General features: G+C 36.1%; 1 protein-coding gene across 3 annotated transcripts; it reads left to right on the top strand.

Moving 5' to 3' along the window:
• The first annotated feature begins 3,471 nt into the window (after nt 1-3,471).
• LOC107954415 (uncharacterized) lies at nt 3,472-5,548 on the top strand. Of its 3 annotated transcripts, none has more exons than XR_005915782.1 (6): nt 3,472-4,037; nt 4,138-4,290; nt 4,396-4,575; nt 4,681-4,853; nt 4,924-4,992; nt 5,094-5,548. XR_005915782.1 is itself a non-coding variant. In XM_016889961.2 (5 exons), coding segments are annotated over exons 1-5 (546 nt in total). In that variant the 5' UTR covers nt 3,472-3,998; the 3' UTR covers nt 5,095-5,548. The 3 variants fall into 3 exon arrangements, 1 of the variants encoding a protein (XP_016745450.2); XR_005915783.1 differs by having other exon boundaries at nt 3,473-3,770; nt 3,850-4,037; nt 4,681-4,992; XM_016889961.2 differs by lacking the exon at nt 4,924-4,992.
• Nucleotides 5,549-14,497: the final 8,949 nt, after the last annotated feature.

A 14,497-nucleotide genomic window follows, 5' to 3' on the forward strand; every position in this document is an offset into this window, starting at 1 on the left:
GTGAAAGTTTACAAATAGGGAGAGAGAACAATTGCCTTAAGTAGAGAATGGCAAGTGTGGGATGAAGAAAGTAAGAAATGGTTAGGCCTATTTATAGTTGAGGTTCAAGGATCAACTTGCAATGTCCCTATACAATTAGGGACCAAAATTGCAATTATCCCATGCCAACTTTTAACCCAACTTGCCAACCAATTTTACTTTCTACTTTCGGTGCCCACCCTTTTTGACTTTTCAAACAATGGGTGGGTTCCAATAATCTCCACCTTGAAGATTTGATTAGGATAATCTTATCTTCACACAATTCTTTCTGCCTTTGACAACAATACTTGATAGTGCCTTCTTCAACTGTTAAACTTGCAGGATATTAATCAAGTTCAAACAATGTTCGAACTTGGTTGCTGTTACCACCTTGGTCATCATATCTGCGGGATTATTTGCAGTCTTGATCTTCTGAAGACAACTTTTCCCCTCTTCAATAATTTCCCGCACAAAATGGAATCGTACGTCGATATGTTTTGTACGTGCATGATAGACTTGATTCTTTGCTAAATGAATAGCACTTTGACTATCACAATACACGTTAATATGCTCCTGAACCAACCCCAAGGTTTTAGCCATACCTTGTAACCAAATAGCCTCCTTTACAGCCTCTGTTACAGCCATGTACTCGGCTTCTGTGGTTGACAATGCAACTGTAGACTGTAGTGTAGACTTCCAACTTATTGGTCCTCCAGCAAGTGTAAACACATAACCGGTGGTTGATCTTCGCTTGTCCAAATCACCGGCATAGTCAGAATCAACGTACCCAATAACACATTTACCAAGTGTATTATCCTGCTTGAACAGTAATCCAACATCCACGGTCTTCTGAATATACCGTAGAATCCATTTCACAGCTTGCCAATGTCCTTTTCCAGGATTATGCATATACCTGCTCACTATACTAACTGCCTGTGAAATGTCAGGTCTTGTACACACCATTGCATACATCAAGCTACCCACTGCATTAGAATACGGAACTTGCAACATGTATTCTCGTTCCGTATTCGTCGAAGGAGATAGTTGTGCAGAAAGCTTGAAATGAGAAGCCAACGGGGTACTTACAGGTTTGGTCTGCTCGTTCATGCCAAACTGCTGTAGTACTTTCTTCAAATACTGCTTCTGAGACAAGCTAACTCTGCCATGAGCTCTATCTCTACATATTTCCATGCCGAGAATCTTTTTAGCTTCTCCTAGATCTTTCATCTCAAACTCGAGATTGAGTTGAGTCTTCAATCTTTCAATCTCAACTTTGCTCTTAGATGCTATTAGCATATCATCAACATATAAGAGCAAGTATATGAAAGTTCCTTCTTGTAGCTTCTGAAATACACGCAATGATCAAATTTACTTCTTGTGTACCTTTGCCCTTTCATGAACTGATCAAATCGCTTGTACCACTGCCTCGGAGATTGCTTCAATCCATAAAGCGACTTTGTCAGTTTGCAAACCCAATTTTCTTTTCCAGCAACCTTGAATCCATCTGGCTGAGTCATATAGATTTCCTCTTCCAAATCACCGTGTAAAAACGCGGTCTTCACATCAAGCTGAACTAGTTCAAGATCATATTGCGCAACCAAGGCTAGCAAAATCCGAATAGACGAATGCTTCACAACTGGAGAAAACACTTCATTGTAGTCTATTCCTTCTTTCTGAGCGTAACCCTTTGCTACCAATCTAGCCTTGTATCGAATTTCATTTTTACCAGGAAATCCTTCCTTCTTTGCATATACCCATTTGCATCCAATTGCCTTCTTTCCCTTGGGCAGTCTCACCAACTCCCAAGTCCTATTTTTATGAAGAGACTGTATTTCTTCATTCATAGCTTGCTTCCACTTTACACCATCAGAGTTACTTATTGCTTCTGTGTAAGTGGAAGGAACATCATCATCTGCAATTGGAAGTGCATAGGCCACCATATCATCAAAGCGAGCAGGCTTACGAATCTCTCTTCTTGGCCTCCTATATGCAATTGAATCTTGTTGCTGTAGAAGTTCTTGGGTCGAAACTTCTTCATCATTTGTTCTTTCAATATTAGCTGGATCATCATTAACCTTTTCAAACTCCACCTGCTGCAAAGTACTACTGGTTTTGTCATCCTTTTGTGAATCCTCGTTCTTCATCATGGTTGATTCATCAAAAGTTACATCTCTACTGAAAACAATCTTCCTTGTATCAGGACACCAGAGACGGTATCCTTTTACACCACCAGTTATACCCATGAATAATGCTTTCTTTGCTCTTGGGTCTAACTTAGATTCTTTTACATGATAATATGCAGTGGAACCAAAAACATGTAAAGAATCATAATCAGTAGCAGGTTTACCAGTCCACATCTCCATAGGAGTTTTTCCATTTATTGCAGCTGATGGCAATCGGTTAATTAGATGGCACGCATATGTAACTGCCTCAGCCCAAAATTCCTTGCCCAATCCAGCATTGGACAACATACATCGAACTTTCTCCAGTATAGTCCGATTCATGCGTTCTGCCACCCCATTCTGCTGTGGTGTATCTCGAACAGTGAAGTGTCGCACAATGCCCTCATCTTGACATACTTGTAGAAATGGATCATTTTTATACTCAGTACCATTATCTGATCGAAGTCGTTTGACCTTTCGACCTGTCTGAGTCTCCACCATCTTCTTCCACTTCAGAAATGCATCCAAAACCTGGCTCTGATACCAATTGTTGCACGGAAGCGTGTGAAAGAGTAAAATTATTGTACTGAAAAATCACACTAAGTTCAATTCCCAGGAAAGAGAGGTGGATCACGAGGATCGCTTACATACCAGATCTTTCCTAGCCAGAATATCCCTCTATCGTAATTTAATAGCACAATAAATCACTACAATGACACTTGCAAAATATGCAGAACAAAAATAAAGAACACTAGAATTTTAACGAGGTTCAGCAAATTTTGCCTACGTCCTCGGGCACTACCAAATATATTTCACTCCAAAAAATACAAGTGAAAGTTTACAAATAGGGAGAGAGAACAATTGCCTTAAGTAGAGAATGTCAAGTGTGGGACGAAGAAAGTAAGAAATGGTTAGGCCTATTTATAGTTGAGGTTCAAGAATCAACTTGCAATGTCCCTATACAATTAGGGACCAAAATTGCAATTATCCCATGCCAACTTTTAACCCAACTTGCCAACCAATTTTACTTTCTACTTTCGGTGCCCACCCTTTTTGACTTTTCAAACAATGGGTGGGTTCCAATAGTAAGCCTATGGAATCACTCCAAGTTGGCCAGTCGTGAAATTGGAAAAGAAAATTTAAAAACAGGGTTTTTTTTTTTCTTTTTTTAGGTGGGGTGGGGGGCATTCAGTTGGAACCTTATGCCCAAAGGCACAGTTAGGGTAGTTTCGGAGGAGCTTTCTCACAGTCTTACTGCAGTGTTACATAAAATCCAGTCCTTAGCTCACTTCCTTGTCTTTGCCGCAAAGTTTTACCATTAAATTATCATTGTGACAGTACCTTCCCTTTATTTGTCTTCTTGTTTCATCATTTGTTTGATTATGTCTATCTTGTTTCTTCCAACACTTGGAATGAAATGAGGAAAACAAAAGGTACCGAATAATTCAGCCAATTACCACTTGTGGAACAAAAAAGCACTCGGCATAAAGGGGTACATATTCCATCCAACAGATTTCCTACTCCATTACAATCGACGGAACAAAAACCTCCACCAAGATTCTCTGGTCCAAGCTATCCCTAAAGTGCAAGGTATCAGCGGATTAAAGCCTTGGGAATTACCATGTTCAAGTATTTTTTTTTATATTACATCATGTTTATCTAGTTTCAGACACCCTCCATTTACGAATGTTCTTTCCATTTGTTTTGTGGGACATTTGAGTATACACGGATGATCATTACCCGTATCAAGAGGACAAACAAAGAAGGAAATAAAAGGACTTTGGTAGTAACAATTACAAAAGCAAGACCTATCCGATCATGCATGAATATGAGCGCACTGCTACAATTCCTGGACAGGTATGTTCCTTTTATCTATGCTGCTTAATTACCCTTATCCGAATTTCTCATTTTCTTTAATGCTGGTTACTTGGATTGTGTCGTTCCTTCATTTGTGTAGAGAACTTATATTCTGCGTAAATTAAAGAGAAAGTATGGAAAGGTTGAGGTTTCATGCATCGAAAGTGGTCAATCAAATCAATATTTGCTTCCTAACTCGGGAAATTATATTGCAAATAATGGAATTCAAGCTCAGGCCGCTAGATGCCATACGGTAATTTCGCTTTTTGTACTAATCATTTTTGCTCCATTTTCCCAAAAACTATGATAATGAACATATGCACGTAAAACTATCAATATTTGTCTACAAACGGTGCAGTATGAGTTAGATCCTAATCAGATATTGGCAGAGCTTAAAGTTATTAATGGCCATGAGGGGTTCGAATATCAATCTACGGAGTCGTGGAATTCACATCTTGTTGGTGATTTTCCAAAGAACCAGCGCTCCCATTTGCCTTTCAATTCTGGAAACCACATTGCTGGAAAGGCAACTCCAAACGTAAGCTTTTATGGGGGGTCTTTTTTTTAATAAAAAAAATAGTGATCATTCTTATGGGTTAATAATGTTGACTAAATGGTTACTGTTGTATGATTTCTGTATCAGTTACTGATGAGGTACCTCAAGATCAATCAGGCACCAATGAAAAAGGCATATAATTTCGGAACTTGGTTGCTGCTGATGAAAGAAACAATCAAAGTAAACTGGTTGCTGAGAATGATGGATCGAGAATGCCTTCTAATTCCAAAATTGGTTCTGCAGAGGATTCAGTCCGAATAGTAAGATATGTGTGTGTGTGCAGATTAAAAGCATTTATGTAGAATTAAGGTTCGGTTGTCTATGATTTAGGACTCATCAAATTTGGGTGGAGATTATTCAACGGATGAAGTGTTTGCAGAATTAGAAGAGCTTTCCGAAGTAAATTGCTTTGCAAGAATTTTCATTTATAACTAGTGTTGTGTGTAGATATGATGAAAACACGATGATAAACTTATCAAATACTTGTTATGGTGATTCAGGTCCAAGGAAACAGGTTTGGGCAATTGTTTGATGATTGGATTTCATTTGAGGAAGAAATACCCAGTTTTTGTAGCAATACCAACGAAGAACAAAATCTAACAGCCATTAATGGTAGCTTTAGCTTCTCATTTACCATGAATACATCCAGAAAAAGGTCACGCACTGAGGACATGTAGTCTCTCGCTCAATACCTCATTTGTAATATGGGAAGTCTTTAGAAGCAGTAAAACAAAAGTATTTCAAGGCAACTCTTTGCCAGCACGACCAACCTTTGTAGAAGCCCCTTGGGCACTCTCCTTCGGAGTCGGTTTTGATTGCTTTGAATCTCTTGTTTTTTGTTTTGGTTGTTTTTATGCATTTCTTTTACTGCTTTTTGGTATGCTTCTCTAAATGTAAAGCTCTCTCTGTAATTGCAAAACTGTTGTTGCACCTAATATTATTCAATATGTCGTAACATTATGAGTAACAATATCAGTTCGTAAGTATGATTGATCTTTATGTTGGTGTAATTTTTGTTACAAAGAGAGGAAGAGAAGAAGACAGAAGAAAAAAAAAACAAATTTAGAAAATAATGGAGAAGGTTATCGCTTCAACTTCACACACACAAATCATTTTATTAAAAAAAAGTTTAAAAAAATACAAATTAACCTAAATGATATAGGCGGCCTAACACAGAGTAAAAAAAAAACATTAAGTAAAAGAAAACTTACAGCAGAAAAATTAAACTTAAAACAGCTAGTAGTTACTACTGGAAGCCTAAAACAAGTGACATACAAAACATATATCAAACTCAAAATAGATCAACACTCCACCTTGAGGTTGATCTTGGACATACCAAGCTCACGCTTGAGAAAAGAAATTTTATTCCTTGAAAAAGACTTTGACATCAAATCAACAACTTGCATCTCAGAGAAACAAAATTCCATTTTGATCAGCAAATTTTTCTGACCTCACGAATAACATGAAACTTCACATTGATGTGCTTTATTCTACCATGCTGAACTGGATTTTCAGCAGTGGCAATACCCGACTTATTGTCACACAAAAGGACAATGGCACTTTCTTGCTCAAAACTAAGATCACAAAGCAAATTTCTCAACCAAATTGCTTGGTTTGCAGCAGCAGCAGCAATATATTCTACTTCTACAGTTGACTAAGCCACAACTTGTTGCTTCATAGAACTCCAACATATTGCACTTGAGCTAAGGTTAAAAACATACTCGGATGTACTCTTTATGTCATCCAAACTCCCTGCCCAATCATTGTCAGAATACCCAATCAACTTTACACTTCCTACCTTTAAATAACCCTTCACATACCTGAAAACCCTCTTGGCAACTCCCAATTGAACATTAGTAGGTGAACTCATAAACCTTAATAACAATGTTGCAGGGAACATTAAATCGGGTCGTGTTGCAGTCAAGTAAAGTAAGCTTCCAACCATGCTTCTGTAAATAAAAGGATCACAGAGTTTCTCACTATCATTCTTTGACAACTTCAAGTTTAGAGACATTGGTGAGTCAACTCCTTTGAAAAATTCCAACTTAAATTTCCTTAGAACGTCTAAGGCATACTTTTGTTGTGAGATGAAGATATCATCATTCCTTTGATTAATTTCCATCCCAAGAAAGTAGCTCATCAAACCAAGATCAAACATATCATATTCTTTTTGCATACTCAATTTGAATTCTGAGAGAGCTTTATCATTGCTTCCAATCACAAAAAAACCATTAACATAAAGAGAAACAACAAGCAAGTCAGCATTCATACCTTTCTTAAGATATAAAGTAGCTTAATTAGTGCTCATCTGAAAACCCAACTTCTGCAAATAAGAATCAATTCTGCAATACCAAGCCTTTGGTGCCTATTTTAGGCCATAAAGAGCCTTATTAAACTTGTAACTTGATGTTCCTTTCCAACAACTAAAAAACCTTCAGGTTAACAAACATAGATATTTTCTTCAAGCTTTCCATTCAAAAAAGCTGATTTACATCCAAATGAAACACATTCCAGCCCAATTGACCTGTAATAACAATAAGTAATCTGATGGTATCATGTCTAGCAACTAGTGCAAAAGTGTCACCATAGTCAACTCCACCTATTCGTGCATACCCCTTTACGACCAACCTAGCCTTATGCTTGAACACAGTGCCATCAGGATTAAACTTAGTTTTATTGGTGTGTCGTTGAAAGCACAAAAAATAATCTGTCCCTATAAAATAACGAAAAGAATAGTGTAAGGGAAGTAGGGTCAAATTCTTAGGGACTGGATTTGCACAACTTCTTGTTCCTCGAGATCCCGGGCACAATTGTGCCCAAGAAAAACGACGTACCTGAAAAAAAAAGACAGAATTAAAAATATGGACGAATTGAGATTGTATAAATTGAAACTGAAATTGTAAAAATTAAACAGAATTAAGAGAAGGGATTCTTCGATTTGAGGGGTTCCAGCCTCCAGTTAACTCGATCCTCCTTGGGTTCAATCCTAGGTTTTTAGATGATCTTTCTCATGATAAAATAAGCCAGTTATAGTGGAAGATGAAGCCTACGACCACTAACTTCACTTAGATTTTAGACTTATGATTTAGAGGAACCTAACTCTAGCCAACCGTCACTTTTGTGGGATTGTCTTACACTAGATCATCATTTCTCAGTGGCGAATGCCACGCCATTTTCTCTTTTGGGCTTGAAAACCACTGACGCAGTAAGCTAACGAACCGATTGTGCAACCTTCCCAAAACATACAAAGCGGCTGCCTTTGCACAAGATGAAAAGATCACTTTTGGAAGGATATGGACAGAAGTGTCAGTCCCGTAATGAGGAGAAACGATAAATACTATTGAGAAGGCTAAGTGCGAATTCTAAACCTCATTAACCTTTTTTAAGAAATCTCGACAACCTTTGGCTAGATGAGTTTAGTGGCTCATACTTTTCGGGAAAAAAGAAATAAGTTTAATAAAATGAGATTTTATTGAATAATAAAAGGAACAAAAGCTAAGAGCTTTAGGGAGACAGAGTTTTTATAAAAAAGATGAGTCCCTATTTATGTCACTTGATCCCCTATTTATAGTATATAGAAAACCTAGTTTGTTCCTATTTAAACTCTAAAAGATAAATAAAGATAACAGTTGAAATTAAATCTAAATTTTAATCCTAACAATAATCCTAATAAAATTTAAATTTAAATAGAGTCTTATGTTTATAAATCTCTTCTTTGAATTTTTGCCCCCAAGTTTTTCACACTTTGTATTTTTGGCACTACTTCTTTTCTATTTCGTATGCTGACCCATTTTATCTTTAAATTCATGTTTTTTGCCCCCAAATTTCCTTTTGCCTTCAATTTAGCCCTACAAGATAAAAAACCATAAAAGACACAATTTAGTAGAATCATACTCAAAATATATATGCAATTAATACAAAAAGTATGTCATTTTAGAGTATTATCATATTCCCCCTACTTAGTCATGCTTGTCCTCAAGTATGGTTCTTATCCACTGTGAAATTTAGATTTTGTCATAAAAGAAGTATAACTCCAAAGTTTTATAAAAATTAGGCATAATGCATATGAAAAATAAAGAGAACCTTTAACTTGCTTTAAGTAAAACTTGAAAAAGTATCCCAACTTAAACACACAAAAATTAAATTGTCTTGGATTATTTCATGAAAATTAGGTAATTTACTAAACTTACCAAGAAACCCTATTTGTTTCCACCCTTAGTCCCCAAATGCAATTCTTTATTATTATTATTTACTTGTTTTTCCTTCTTCTTATTTTTCTCTTTTTTTTTCTTTTCTTAAGAATATATTGAACCTTTTGACGCGAAGAGAGATGACAATCAAGTACCCCACCCCGATTACTCAGGCCAACACATTCTTAAAAATTTTTGTTTAATTTCGATTAGCGGAGTTTTACCTAACACGTCACACAACCTTTTGATGCGAAGTAGGATGACAACCCAAACACCCTACCCTGGTTAATCAGTCAGTCACGTTTTAAGCTGCACTTATAACCAAAGAAGCATCAAAATTTATTATTATCATGAAAGAAAATTTTAATTTTGGAGGACTAGGAAAAAATAATCAAGTGCCAAAAATAAGTTACGGCATCTACCTAACAGTCATGAAAATAAATTTAGCATACAATTGTATTAAGTGTTCTTTTTGCATTAAACTTAATCGATTTTACTATAAGCAAGATAGGGTTAACTTTATTAATCACAATCATTTTAGCCTAATTGAAATAAAACAGTGGAGATGAAATGAAACTAGCAAAATCCTGACTAACTCAGTAGACAAGAATCATGCTCGCAGGTCAAACAGTGGGCAATTCCTGGTTAAAATCTTGGGCAAAAGATGCAGAATATTCTAAAAAAATGTGGGCAAAAACGAGCATAAGGTAGTAGCAACAGTAACACAACAGTAAAAACAATAGATACAATGACAGAAATAATGAGAAATGCCTCCCCTACTTAAAACACATTGTCCTCGATGTGAAAGAAAAAAATATGTGAGAAAAAAGTTTTTAGAAAAACTCCCTATGTAGTCACTGTCGTTTACGCATAGTTGCAATGAGGGGAAGGTTTGGCGTCGCATGGAGGAGAGGAATGAGGGAAAGGCTGTGGTGTGGCTCCTATTCCTAGCCATGGTGATTTGAAAATCATCGGCGGGGGTGAGGGAGAGGGCTAACGGCTGCTTGAGGGAGTTTTGGGTGAATATGGGTGAAAAATTAGGGTTTGAAAGTGTAGGAGGAAGGGTGTTTGGCTGTAGGGTGGGTGTTTGGGCGTAGGTTTGGTTAAGTTTAAAGTAAGGATGCGCTATTCCTATCTGAATTAGGGTAGAATATGAGGTTTTGCTAAAACATACCATTCCTTCAAGATGTCGTTCCAATTTTAATTTTTCTTCTAGATGATTTTTCTGGATATAAGAAGAGAGAATAAAATTTATTAACATAAAAAATAAAATAAAATAAAATAAAATAGAAAATAAAATATATATAAATAAAATAAAATAAAAATAAAATTAGGTTGCATCCCAACAAGCGTTTGTTTAACGTTGTTAGCTTGACGCTCCAACTAGTATTGGGGCTGTTCTAGTTGAATTCTTTTGTTCGTATGGGCTTGAAAATTTTCCTTTTTTTTACGACATCCACCATGTTTAGGTTCAATCGTCCTTGCGTCTCTTGCTTTGGTTTCGTTTTTTCCTCCAAGAAAACGTTATGTGTGCCTGTCAAGGGGTTAATCCCTTTTAAGTCGACAATGGTCTCATCATTCTCCAAAAATGCGTATTTGAGATGCTTAGGAAGTGGTTTGAATTCCAGATCTGGTGCCTGCACAACAGAAGGTAGAAGTTTAGTATCTATAGGAGACAACAATTCATTAACAGATTCGCAAATAGATCCTGAATCGAAATTATCATCAAAAAATGTTTCAAGTTTATCTTCATAAGGTGACTCAAAAGTTTCTTCTACTAATGAGTCAATTACGTCGACACGATTTATGTTTAAGATTTCACTCGGGTGACTAATAGCGTCATAAACGTTAAACTTCACGACCTCCCCGTCAAACTCTATCGTGAGGGTTCCACTACGGACGTCAATCTTAGTATTTGTAGTACTAAGGAAAGGTCACCCCAACAAGATGTCTGAAGACCAATGAGCGTTATTCTCTTCTATTTTTATCACATAAAAGTCTGCAGGACAGATAAGTCCGTTGACTTTCACTAATAAGTCCTCAAGGACTCCTTCGGGATGCACAATAAACTTGTCTGCTAATTGAATGATAACACTTGTTTTCATAAAAAACCCACGTTAAGTGATTCATAAATAGAAAAAGGCATTACATTTATAGATGCCCCTAAATCACACATAGCTTTTTTAATTCCTAAGTGGCTTATTTTGTATGGTATTGCAAACATGCCCCTGTCTTTACATTTTGCTGGCATCTTCCGTTGTAACACCGCAGATACATTTTCACCAACACTTACTCTTTCATTTCTAGTCAATTTTCGCTTGTTGGAATAAAGCTCCTTAAGGAACTTGGCATATCGCGAAATTTGTTTAATGACATCCAACAATGGTATATTGATCTCGATGTTTTTGAATGTTTCAATGATCTCTTTTTCCTCCACACCTCTCTGATGTTGGTTCAATTGTCCTTGAAACAGAGGTTGAATTATGGGCAGTAGAGGTTTTGTTCAGACCTGTTCATCGTTCTTTTGCTTTTTTTGGGTAGAATCTTGATCAAGATTCATGCCAGGATTTGGTTCCAGTGCTTTTCCACTTTGCAACATCACTACATTTGCGTGTTTTCTTGGGTTAGGTTCCGTTTGTGATGGTAGCTTTCCTTGTGAGTTCATTTTCTCAACTGATGTGGTCAATTCTCTTATAGAGGCCTCAACTTTTTGTTAAAAATCAAGCATATTAGCTACTAATTTATTGACGATGGTTTCTAGAGAGGTACCTAAATCTCGCGAATGTTGTGGAATTATGTTTTGGAATGGCTGGTTGTACCTTGGGTTAGCTTCGTAACTCAAGTTAGGATGATCTTTCCACCCTGGGTTATAGGTATTAGCATAAGGGTCATATCGCCTTTGGGGTGGTCTAGGAAAATTCCCCACAACATTCAAATAGGCTATAGTATCATCACACAAACTAGGACATGCGTCTGTTGTATGTTTGGGTGTTGCAAAAATTCTGATGGTCAGGTTGGTCCTATTTTTACTACAAAAAGAGAATTTATGATATTAGTAAGTTGATCAACTTTATCTTCTAAAGTCGAAATGCTTAACTGGTGAACCCTTCTAGTGGGCTCAGGATTGGCTCGGAATTGTTGAGTATTTGTAGCCATCGTGGATATCAAGTCCCTTGCCTGTTAGGGAGTCATGTTGACGAATGCTCCTCCACTGACGACATTTACCATATTCATCTCCATGGGCTTTAAGCCCTCATAGAAGTATTGGAGTAGAGACTGTTTTGTTATCCCATGTTGTGGGTAACTTGCACACAATTTCTTGAATCACTCCCAATAGTCGTAAAGAGTCTCCACATCTTTTTACCTTATCCCAACAATCTCCTTTCTTAATTTAGCCACACGCGATGCTGGAAAAAACCAGTTGAAAAACAAACAGGAAAGATCAGTCCAAGTTGTAATAGTTCCAAGAGGTAGGTAAAACAACCATTCCTAGCAGAATCTGCTAGGGAGAAAGGGAAAGCCCGCAATTTGATTTGATCCTCAGTTACATCCTGAGATTTCATACTAAGACAAACCATATGAAACTCTTTTAGATGTTTGTGTGAATTTTCATTTTGTAATCTTTAAAAAGTTGGCAGTAATTTGGATTACTCCTGACTTTAGTTCAAAATTAGTATCCATAGTAGGATACGCAATGCATAACGGCGGTTGTTCTACAAGAGCTTCGGCTAATTACCGAATCGTTTGAGCCATAGGTTGATGTGCTAGATTCGAGTTTTCATTAACCCTAGTGTTAATCACTTATTCTGGTGGATCAACTCCTATTCTTTCATTCTTTAGTGTTTGAGTAGGGTTTTCGTTAACCCTAGACTCAATTTCGTCGCCTGCTTCTATTTCTGGCGGTGGGTTACTCTAAGTCTCTACCACCTCTGATTGCTTTTTACGTTGCTTTGTTTCCTTGCGATTAGCTTTCGCAGTCTTCTCTATTTCTAAATCAAACACAAGAATACCTGGAGTAAATTTTCTCATAAGAAAAAAAAAGATTAGTACGTTACCAGACCCCGGCAACAGAGCCAAAATTTGGTGTATCGTTGAAAGCACAGAAAATAACCTATCCCTATAAAATAACGAAAAGAATAGTATAAGGGAAGTAGGGTCAAATCCTTAGGGACTAAATTTGCACAACTACTTGTTCCTTGAGATTCTAGGCATAGTCGTGCCCAAGAAAAATGGCGTACCTAAAAAAAATAAAAAAAAAGAGATAGAATTAAAAATATGGCCGAATTGAGATTGTATAAATTGAAATTGAAATTCTAAAAATAAACAGAATTGAGAGAATGGATTCTTCAATTTGAGGGGTTCCAACCTCCGATTACCTTGATCTTCCTTGAGTTCAATCCTAGGCTTTTAGGTGATCCTTCTCATAGTAGAATAAGCCAGTTATAGTGGAAGAGGGTGCCTACGACCATCAGCTCTACTTAGATTTTAGACTTAAGATTTAGAGGAACCTGACTCTAGCCAACCGTCACTTTTGTGGGACCGTCTTACATTAGATCATCATTTCTTAATAGCGAATGCCACGCCATTTTGTCTCTTGAGCTCGACAACCACAGACGTAGTAAGCTAACGAGCCAACTGTGCAACCTTCCCAAAACATACAAAGCAATCGCCTTTGCACAAGATGAAAAGATCACTTTTGGAAGGACATGGACGGAAGCATCAATACCGTAATACGGAGAAATAATGAATACTCATTGAGAATGCTAAGTGCGGATTCTAAACCTCATTAAGCTTTTTTGAGGAATCTCGACAACCTTTGGCTAGATGAGTTTAGTGGCTCATACCTTTTGGGAAAAAAGAAATAAGTTTAATAAAATGAAATTTTATTGAATAATAAAAGGAACAAAAACTAAGAGCTTTAGGGAGAAGGAGTTTTTATAGAAAAGATGAGTCCTCATTTATGTCACTCCATCTCCTATTTATAGTATATAGAAAACCTAGTTTGTTCCTATTTAAACTATAAAAATTAAATAAAGATAAAACCTGGAATTAAATCTAAATAATAATCCTAATAGTAATCCTAATAAAATTCAAATTTAAATAGAGTCTTATGTTTATAAATCTCTTCTTTGAATTTTTGCCCCCAAGTCTTTTACACTTCGTATTTTTAGCACCACTTCTTTTCTATTTCGCATGTTGGCCTATTTTATCTTTAAATTCACTCTTTTTGCCCCCAAATTTTCTTTTGCCTTCAATTTAGTCCTTACAAGATAAAAAACCATAAAAAACACAATTTAGTAAAATTATACTCAAAATATATATGCAATTAACACATAAAAGTAAGTCATTTTAGAGTATTATCACCTATACACCCACTTCACACCTATAACATGTTTATCGCTAGGTAGATCAATCAAGAACCAAGTATCATTTGTGTTGAATGTCTTAGAAGTGATTCATTTTTATAGTGTAAATGAGAGAGTTTTTGTAGAATATGATTTCTTTTGGTGAACAATCCACTATGATTATTTCTTTTATTTATTATTTATCTTATGATTAATTATATTAATTAAAATAAAATAATCCTTATTATTTATGTCTTACTTATTTATATTAGATAGAGATAAAATAAAATAATTTCTTTATATCAAAAATCTAAAAGGATTTATTTTTTATTTATCTCTTAATTTATTTAATTGAATTAAAAAAATGAT

This window comes from Gossypium hirsutum, chromosome D07, assembly GCF_007990345.1.
Source record: "Gossypium hirsutum isolate 1008001.06 chromosome D07, Gossypium_hirsutum_v2.1, whole genome shotgun sequence".
Classification (NCBI taxonomy): domain Eukaryota; kingdom Viridiplantae; phylum Streptophyta; class Magnoliopsida; order Malvales; family Malvaceae; genus Gossypium; species Gossypium hirsutum.